Here is a 10,480-nt window from a genome sequence, read left to right as displayed (position 1 = left end):
CAGCTAACAGAAATGTAGTTAAGACATGGTTATAGTCCCTGAGGTTTCCATTCTTTATGTTGAATAATTATTTAGGGAATTATCACTGTCCTTATACAATGGCAGAAGATACAAACAGGCTATTGACTTTCATATGAATGGTAGCTTTTTCTCATCTGAGGTGAAATGCTGCTCATAACTTTCAGGGTGCAGGAAGAATCTCCAGATGATATTTACAACCACGTAGGTATAGTTGCTGCAAGTCTCCAGCTACATATGACAATCATATCAGTATTCTATTGAGCTCTATGGAAGCAGTTAATCAATTTAATGGAGGAATTCTTTTAGAGATATATTAAAAGGATTCGTTGCTTACAACAGGTGGTGAAAAGCTACCAGAAATCAATCATATAAAGTGCTTGTCACTGCTCTCTGCTTTGGAACTTTTGTTTCTGTTTTCTTAAAAGCTTGTGCAATCTCCTGACCTGATAACATCCGTTGCAACAAAATTGTCTATCGTGATATGCTTCAAAACTAGACAGCTACTTCTAGTCTTGTAGTCAAGTAACAGTGGCAGAAGATGCTCATCAACTTCTCCAAAATAGTACTGGATGCTCTACTTTTCCCCTTTGTGCTTTCATTGTAGTTGAGCTAAAAGCATTCATCATATAGGAGGAAGAATTTCCAGCGTGAAGGATCAAAAGTTTGCTTTGGAACTCCAGATAAATGAGTAAAACTATTTCTGCCTATTTGTTGATCAGAGTTTCTAGCTTTGACAATTACAGATGAGAGGGCAGTGCAGCTGAGGAAACCAAAAAGAGAAGAGCTTGATGATGCTAGGTATGTTTCATGTCATTATCAGTACTAATTGATCACTCACCTATTACCCAGATAAGCTCATTCATAATTGAAAGGAAGGGGTTTAACAATAAATATGAAAAGTGCAGTCGATGCTGGAGCTGTTAAGAAGAGGCTTGCTTGATATATGTTTTAATCTGTGCTCTGGTCCATCGCATCCATATATTAAGAATGTAAAGGTGAGGGTGTCAATTGGTCTGTTCTAAGAGATCTAGATTAAAACAGATGAAAAAGCTAATTGGTTCCAAACTTTGATCGTAACCTAACAGATGGGCTATTAGGATTCCTAATCAATGAAAAATCCTAACACATGCTACATATATTGAATTACCTAATTTTTTACTACTCACAATTCAATTGACCAATCCCCTGAGATATTGGAAAGAATGAAGATTTCGACAATGACAAACTGATTGGACTAGATCCACGAAGAATCACAAGGAAGAAATGAAACACTAAAGTAGTCCTCTAGTTTCTTATTTTTGTATTAATGAACAATTTCTCCAGAAAACCAAGCATCAAATTTGCAACCCAATCCAAATGCCCAACTGCCTAATCACTTCTTATTCTCTTGCTCAAAGCTAAGCACCTTATCTTCTTTCTCTGAGTGTCCCCGATTCTCTTCTTGAATTCCCCTCAACAGTTTGATGATCTGACGCTGCCTCTCTACCATGGCAACAGCCTTTTCTAATTCCGACTTGTGCCTTTCCTGGAGATCTTTATGCTTAGCTTTCATTTTTTCCAACCCTTGTTTGCAATTCAGTGATTATTTCTTTTCTAAATCTTACTTTTCTGTTCTCCCTCTCAGGCTCCCTTCTGAAAAACTCAATCATCTCATCTTCAACAGCTATGTCTCTCAAGTACAGTTGTTCTTTGTGTTTGATATTTCTGTCCATTTCCTGGCTATAATTCAGTGATTCCTGATTCAGATCTTCAAGTTGTTTGCATTCTATAGTTAACTTGCTGACTCTTATCTTCATGTTTATTCAGCAACTTCTGCATATCGAAAAGCTTCCTAGCTATCTCCATGTTCTTATTTTCCTGAATCTGTCTTCCTGTAGCTTCTTGTCTTTCTCCTGCAACCTGTGGTTCTGATGGGATTTTCTGGGAGTGTGAGGAGCCCAATTCCTGTACATCCTTGACCTGTGCCGTTGAAGCCATAAATTGAAGTGACTCTTCATTCTTGCTATCTTCCAGTTTCTTTAAGAGACTGGACATCTCATGTTGTACTTTCAGTAATACTCTGACCGAAATCCGATCATCCAACTCTCTTGTCATGAGCTGCACTACCTGGTTTTCTTCCCTGAATCTCTGTGCCTCATGATTCTTAATTTCGATCTGTGGTCCCAGTACACCCTTATGTGTCAATAGAGAGTCCACCTCTGGTTGAAAGTCAATCACTTGGTCATCTGCAGCTTCAAGCTCCTTGTCTAACACTTCCCTCCCACTTTTGAAGCTCAGTTCTACATTTTCTGTTTTCACTGGCTTTCCCATTGGAAGAATGATCCAAACAGAAAACTGATCTGGAACTAGTTGATAAACTAGTTCACCATCTTTTTCTTCTTGATCACCAAATTTCTCCTTTAACTCTGTAGTAAGAACAAACAATATGTCTCAATCTTAAAACTAATAAAGAGTATGCCATTAACAAATTCTGGACAAAGAATCAAAATGGTAATTCAAGCAAAGAATTACAATTGAAATTCAAAGTTCCCTGGGAAAAGATAAACTATGAAAATTGGACAAAAACAAGCAAGTAATGTATAAAATCACAGTGAAAGTTATCCAATAGAACAGAAGAGATTCAATCAGTTGAGTGTAATACATCCTACCAAAATTACAAAACTTGAAATAAAAATATTAGCCATAATGTTCAGCAAAGAAGTAACAGAAAATAAAAGAGAGTACTTCCACCATGCACTCAGGTAATGTTAGTTTGCCGGCAAAATGTCTCTCTTGGGAGTGCTGGAAACCCGACCATGCACCTTTTTTTTTGGGTGAATAATAAATTAAATTACTGGAAGCAAACAAAAGAACATGTACAAAGGGGAAAAGATGGGGGGGGGGGGGAGAAAACCAGTCAAGGAGGAGACTGGAAAGGAGAAGATAGACTCCAAGAACTAACAATCAGCCTATTTCTTGGAGAATCAACAACATGTGGGGGTGGGGAAGAGAGCGAAGTCTCGACGAAACATAAAAATAGATGGCATTCCAAAATGGTGGGAGATCTCGCTCTCGAGCGAGATCTCGCCACTCAAGAAAAGCGAGATCTCGACCGAGATGGTGAGATCTCGGTCGAGATCTACCAAAAAAATGGCGGTAGTCTCGGTGGCCCATCTTAGTGGGTTTTAGGGCTCTGGTTGGGCTGAAACTTGGTATTTAGCCTATTTAAGGCCTTTTGAACACAGTGGTGGCCTTAGATTGTGAGAAAATAACCCTAATTATGTCTCCTAAGTCGATCCTATGTGTAAAACCGAAATTCTGTGAAATGCAAGGTTAGAGACTTAGAGTCTTAGTCTCTTAGAGTCTTAGAGAGTCAGAGAGACAGAGACAACATGTAATATTATAATGTAAAGATATCAAGTAATTCAAGTTAATGAGTTATCCTTTATCAACTATCAACTATCAAGTATCAAATACAATAACATTACACATCAAGTATTCAAGTCAACAAGTGATCAAAGTTCACACTATCAAAGATTCAAAGTAATAAATTGTTAAATACTTAAATGTCTTCAAAATTTTACAACCATAAGAATAAGAAGATTACAACTTACAACTTACAAGACTAAGACTAAGAGTATGAGTATCACTCAACATTCTTCATCAATTGATTCTGAACGGTGGCAACATATGACTCCCAAGTCAATCCATCACTGAAGTATGTCACATATCGATTTATATGGAACTGATATGTCTCAATGTCAAAATACTGGAGGAATAGCACTCTGGAATAACCGTCAATCGTGGGTGGGTGAAAGAGCCATTGTTCTTGTTGTTGTTCATATTGTTTTTGAGTATCTGGGTAGGGGTTTCTAAACCACTCAGTTAACAACCCACCTTCACTCCCATATGTGTACTCTCCAGGTGCAGGGTCTTGAGGAATAGTATGACCTCCATAAGAAGAATACCCACTGTAATTTGACCCGGTGCTGTGATCCCCGTATTGGTACCCCAATGACTGCCAACTGTCCAAACTCTGCTGTTGTGAATCACTCTGACCATGATCTAGGCTCATGCTTCCCATGTTCAATTCAAGATCATGTATGCTCGCATCATCAATGGGTTGCCAATGCCCCTGGTTTGGTCTGCCTACTCCTAGTATAAGTCAAAGAGATAGGGGAACTGTGGGTCGCATGTGTCGGATGACTCGGACCTGGTGGAGGTGACTCCCTTTGTTGATGCTGACTTCCACCAGAAACACGACCAGCCCGACTACCTCCATGACTTGAACTCGATGGCTGACTTAGGCCTTGGCCCTCTGGTATCATCGGCATCCTCTGAATCCCCATTACTAGTTGTCACCTCAGTTATTTCAAGTCGACCAGGTGGCTCCTCAAATGGTACAGTTGGTCGTCCTTCTGATGCCGCTGCAGCAGCCTGACCCTCATCAAAAGATACATGCTCAACCACAACATCTAAGCCCATAGCAGCAGCAATGGTAGGATCCGGCTGCCCTCCTGGCCCATCCAGCACTGGGCCACCTCGATCCCTAACCCATTGATATATGACATCATCTTCCTCATCTTCTGCGGGGGACTCTGGAATACATCAGTCAACTCAATCGGTTCACGATTGTCGTCATCTATATCATCTTGTATGTGCCCTACTCTCAATCTCATGTTGTAATGCACATACACTAAGTCCTCGAGCCTTTTACTCCCCAATCTGTTCCGTACGTTACTATGGATTAGCAAAAAGGTGCTCCAGTTCCTCTCGCAACTAAAAAATGAGCAAGTTTGTGAGAGTACTTTAATTGCTATGTCCCTGAGATTTGGCACACTAGTTCCATATAGCACCCACCAATCAGCTGCATAACCAAAAAAAAGAATGCATTAGGCAAGTAAATCTTTATATTTATATAACTTATCAGTTATCATTTATAAAGTTATAGTCTATAGACTTAATAACTTATAGAGTAGTGGACTATTTGCCAGGATCAGTTTTTTGCCTAATTGCAACTGTAGAAGGCTTTCCAAAACTCCTAGAGGCATCCCTGAACTCCCTGATCTGTACACCAATTCTTCAATTATTGTATTATGTATATGCTTAATGCACTAATGCAAGAAGTTGAAGAAACAATTGAATAAGTTCTATCCTCTCCATTAATTGTCCCTTGCATGACGGGATTTGACACAAGCTTCTCCACCACCTCTTGCACCGCAGTCATCAACTTCACATCAAGCCCCAGATCATTATTGTAATGGTATTTTGGGTTGAGGTAGTAAACTTGCATTATGGAAATAAAAAATTTGGTTAGTGACTTAGTGATTTGGTTGTTTACTTGTTTATAAATTATAAGTTATAACAAATAAAGAATGTAAATTAAAGTATACAACAAAAACTTAAAGACTTAAAAGTGGTTCAACAGCCAAGTGCAAAGGATGCATCAAGTGCATCTCCCATCTATTATAGATGATCCTCTAGTAGGATTTAAAGGAGCTAGGGGCAGCAGCTCTAACCAACTCTTTCATTTGCTGGAGGACAGCATATATATGTGGCATTGTGGGCTTCTTCTCCGAATCCACCATCTGCCTCCAAAAGGAATCATCAGCAATGGTTTGTTGGGCTAGTACTGCATCAGGATGGATAGATCCACGCCAACCAAACCACTCCTCACTAGCAAACATGTGCCGAAGACGCACCACTTTCTTCTGGAAGCTTTTCAGAGCTACATAGTTAGTAGCGAATCTAGTCAATCAAGGTCTAACTAGATCACCCTTACATGGTTCCTCATCATCTTCAGCACATAATCATGGTTATAAATAAAATTACTAACACTTCTAGCCCTCTAAACCACAGTATTGATTGACTTTCTTTTCCCCAAGTCCTTCAACATAAGATCAATCGAATGAGCTGCACATGGTGTCCAAAAGAGGTGGATCCTGCTGCTCTTGTTCCTCATCAACATTTCTCCAGCTTTTTTTAAGTTAGCACCATTATCTGTGATAATTTGGACAACATTCTTTGGCCCTACCTCGAAGACCACCTCCCTAAGAAGCTTGTAAAGGTAGTCAGCATCTTTGATCTTATCTGAGGCATCCACTAACTTAAGGAAGGTTGTCTTTCCATTGCAGCTTGATATGAAATTAATGATGGACTGTCTAGTAGGACCAGTCCATCCATCATCCATCACAGTAACACCATATGTACTCCACTTTTCCTTTAATGAACCAATGTATTCATCCACCTCCTGCTTTACCTTGGGTAAATATTTATTCATTAGTTCCCAAGCACTTGGGCCTTTAACCCCTACACCTGCCCTAGCAACTGCATTGATCATCCCCTGATAGTATGGTGTTTTATATTGGTTGCAATGTTGTTGTAGAGCATGAATTTGCTGATTGCCAACTTAGCTTCCTCCTCCCTCTTGCCTTCTCTACCTCCAGCAAACATATATGGAATGCTTCTTTGATAGATGTCTTGTTGGTTGAAGAGGGAGGGGTCTTGGTCAAATGTGGAATCATAATGTCTAGTCTTCCTCCTCCTCCTTTCGGTCCTCTCAGTTTCAGTTCCCTGAAAACTATGTCTAGGTGGCATGGATGCCCTTGATCCTGAACCACCTGCTCCCTTTGTTTGTTCATATTGCCTCACACTCTCAGCATGTACGGACTGTCTGCTAGCTTCCATTGCAACCTTCATTTGTCTCCATTCGGCTCGTGACTCAACACCCATAACCCTCCTCCTCTCTTCATCGTCGTTTGACTCCTCATCAACATCAAGAATAGGTCTAGATAGCACTGTATCCTCAAATTCCCTTTGCTTTTGTGCCATCTCGTCCTTTCTTTGTTTCCCTCCCCTTAAAGTTGCTACAATTGCTTTTTGCACTTCATAAGGAACCTTGGGACACTTGGAAACATCTTTGTAACCACCAGCCAAATGTTGCTTTAATCTCGTTGAACCACCATAATTCAAAGTCTTGAGGCAATACTTGCATCAAGATTTCTTCTTGTCAACAGTCAGTGGATCCCCATGTTGCCAAGCAATGTCCTGAGTCCCACTACCAGTGCCGCCACACCCACTAGTTGCCATTTAAGATTCAAATGTACAGCACTGAAAGTCTGAAATACATACATGAATGTTCCCAAATAATCATTAGAATAATTTTTAGATACATAAAAACAATTTATAAAACAACAAAACACACACTTTGTTCTAAGATAACACATATACAATGCTCAAACAAACATGTTTGTATTTTAAAAATAAACTACTTAATATGAGCATCATTTTAAAAAACAAACAGATAAATTTTTAATAACATATTATTTTTTATAATTATTTTATGTAAAAATAATTTATAAAACAACAAAACACACACTTTGTTTTAAAATAACATATATACAATGCTCAATAAGACATGTTTGTATTTTTAAAATAAACTACATAATATAAGAATCATTTAAAAACTATATATATAATTTTGTAAAAAAATATTATTTTCATAATTATTTTATTTAATTATTTAAATAAAAAAATAAAAATAAATACAGCAAGCATGATAATCAAAATATTAATACATGAGATTGTAGCCCTCTAAATGTAGTTTAACATAAATAATAATCACATTCATATCATAAGTATTTATTTATAATCTTTAATTTTAATTTTTTAGATAATATATTTTTTAAATACGAAAATTCAAAAAAAAAATTTAATAACAGAAAATTAACATTTTTTTCCCTGAAAGTGTAGATCAAAGCTTGATCATCAACATATATTTATACCACACTCATACAACCATTGTAGAACCTTGTATTTGAAAAAATTCAAATTTGGGGGAAAATCTTACATTTCTTGAACAACACTTGAAATAGGCTTGAATCACTTGAAATATGCTTGAATTTGTTGTTGTAGATGAGCAGATGATGTTGCTATGTTGAATCCCCAACAAATTCCGGCCAAATTCAGGCCAATAATCGAGTTTTCCGGCCAATTTTGGGCTTCCGACTAGATAGAGGAGAGAGAGAGAGGCGAAATATGCCTCTCTCAGAGCGAGACAGTGCCTTTTTAAAGCCCCTAAGGCAGCCAAAAAGTGGCCGTTGGCGAGATCTCGCCAATATCTCGGTGAGATATCGCGAGAAGGCGAAATCTCGAGCGAGATCTGCCATCTCTCAAATCTCGCTTGAGATCTCGTCTCGCTATTCATAAATAGCGAGATATCTCGTGAGATCTCCCACCATGTAAATCCAAATCATATCTCGGGATCGGGATTTGGAAGTCCATCTTCTCAAGTTGCGTTCCCACCAAAGATGGTGGATAATGGTGGCAAAGACAAGCTCACCCACTTGGTCACAGATAGTGACACAGGCAAAGTTTCTCAGGATCCATTTCCAGTCTAGAGCAAAGCCAAATGAACGTCGCAATCTAGGCCAAATGGAGGCCAGGGCTAGGGTCGACATAGAGTGAGAGAGCGTGCAACAAAAAAAGAGATGGTCAAGGTCCTCTGAACTATTCCAATAAAGGGTACAATTGGGGCTAGTGGGGATGTGGCAGCTAATGAGAAATGCTTGGGTTGGTAGGGCAAGGTTGAGGGTTCTCCAAAGAGTTAGGGAGTGGCGAGGGATGTGGCCTTTAAACCAAACAAGCTAACACCATGGGACCGGGGGGGAGGGGGTTCTAAGGAGGCTCCAAGCCGAGGCAGTGGAAAAAGAGGTAGAAAGGGAATGAAGCCATGTAATGCGGTCCTCAGTGTGGGATGAGAGGGGTGGGGGAGGGAGTTCCAAACCATACACTTTTTGTTTTTTGTGTTTACAAAATCATAACACTGAGAGAATGTTGAAATAATAATAAGAAGAAAAAAAGATAAGCTTCTAAATGGGGTAAGAGATGAGTTCTGGGACGATGAGTGAAGACTCACCTGGAGCCTTTTCTGCTGCATCTTTGGTAAGCTCCAAGATCATGTTCACTTTATTATAGTATCTGCAATAGAAATGCTTCTTAGTCTGTTACTGACTATAAATCAAGTTAGGTAAAATGAGATGAGAAACTTAAGTTCTGAAAGAACAGATAATAAGTCTCAATCAAAAAATCACAATTGAAATTCAAAGTTTCAAAGAAAGGATAAACTGTGCAACTTGGATACAAACAAGTAATGCATAAAACCAGAATAGCAGTTAATCCAAGAGAACAAACAGAAGAGATTCAATCAGGAGAACAAACCAAATGGACTGCTGGAAAATTAACCCTACAATGGTTCTTTTCTGTTCTTACAGGCGCATAACAGTGATGAAATCTTGAAATGATAATAATAAGATAAAATGAAAAGCTTCTAAATGGGATAAAATATGAGTCATGGGATGAACATGGAAAGCTCACCTGCGCCTTTATCTTTCTGTTCCATGAGGTATCTCTGACGCTGGATGCTAATTTTAGCGCTGCTGTAGAACAGGGGAAAGAAAAGGAAAACCAGAAACAACAACACTCGGCTCCATGTCATATAGTTCGAAGCTTAGGTCATATTTTATTTCACTCTGAGGACCAGTGCATCAATAAATTTGAAAGGGAAAGCAACGGACGGTGCACGAAACTGTGAATCTTACTGAGACTAATAATTTCTATTGAAATAAGTAGGTATTGGACCAAGAATCCAGGAAATCACTGATGAGATTGAAGATACGGGAAAATTTTCAGGCAAAAACTAAGAATGAACCTACCAAAGATTCCCGGAGACGGAGAAGTAAATGAACCAAAACACTAAGAACCAGCATCTTTCAATCAAGAATTCTGACTTGCTTATGAGAAAAGAAAAACAATCAAACCAAAACCCATTGACAACAGCGAGTGGTTGAGCCCAGAATGGCAATTGGTTTTAAAGGTTGATGATGCTGTTACTGCTTATATACCTTTTTTCGTCAAATTAGTCGAATGGGTTTCTCTACAAATTAGGTAAGTAATCTAAACCCCCTGTTACACATATTATATAACATATTTCCAACAAATCTTCATTGAATATGTGATCCTTTAATTGGCTAGATGTTTGTATTTCTCCCGTCATGTGACTCATGTTTAAAGTATATACTATCTAGTATGTGTGCAGTGACTCCTAGAAATGCAAGATCCAAACCCCTATAAATGTTGCTCTTAGGTTTGGGGTTCTTGTGCTTAGATGAAAATTTTTCACGGGGACATTTTATCCTTCCATCTTTATTTAAAAGCCCAGCAGTTTTCTAGCAATAGGAGTTTATTATCCTGGCTGTAATAAATCTTGCTAACGGATTATTATAGTTCCAGATAGTGCCATTATCATCTTGAAGAACCAATCTGACAATGGTCACTGTCCTTATTTAAAGGTAGAAGATCCGAACTGGGTTTCAAATTGCATTTGACCAGTAAAATCAGGTTACCATCAAACCTCAAAGTGCTGTTTTTAAGGAAACATTTTATTAGGAGATATGCCAGAACCTGTCCATTTGGTAGCCTC

The 10,480-nt window shown here is 38.6% G+C and overlaps 1 protein-coding gene across 1 annotated transcript; it reads right to left on the bottom strand.

The window, feature by feature from the left end:
• Positions 1-1,197: 1,197 nt before the first annotated feature.
• On the bottom strand, positions 1,198-9,985 carry LOC149006613 (uncharacterized). Its single transcript, XM_089166920.1, has 3 exons — positions 9,376-9,985; positions 8,918-8,979; positions 1,198-2,426 (listed from the first exon to the last, which is right to left on the bottom strand). The coding sequence occupies exons 2-3, from the start codon at positions 8,958-8,960 to the stop codon at positions 1,771-1,773; spliced, it is 699 nt and encodes a 232-aa protein (XP_089023046.1). The 5' UTR covers positions 8,961-8,979; positions 9,376-9,985; the 3' UTR covers positions 1,198-1,770.
• Between the last annotated feature and the right edge of the window lie 495 nt (positions 9,986-10,480).

The sequence above is a fragment of the Hakea prostrata genome, chromosome 8 (genome assembly GCF_041222555.1).
Source record: "Hakea prostrata isolate BN-2017 chromosome 8, UWA_Hpros_2, whole genome shotgun sequence".
NCBI classification, from domain to species: Eukaryota; Viridiplantae; Streptophyta; class Magnoliopsida; order Proteales; family Proteaceae; genus Hakea; species Hakea prostrata.
Note: the sequence above shows the minus strand (reverse complement) of the source record. Positions and strands in the feature narration are given on the sequence as shown.

Excerpts from the sequence above, each read along its gene's own strand:
- LOC149006613 (XM_089166920.1), bottom strand. The coding sequence starts at position 8,960 with ATGATCTTGGAGCTTACCAAAGATGCAGCAGAAAAGGCTCCAG. Across the intron at positions 2,427-8,917 it reads TGCAGCAGAAAAGGCTCCAG|AGTTAAAGGAGAAATTTGGT; the intron begins GTGAGTCTTCAC and ends TTCTTACTACAG.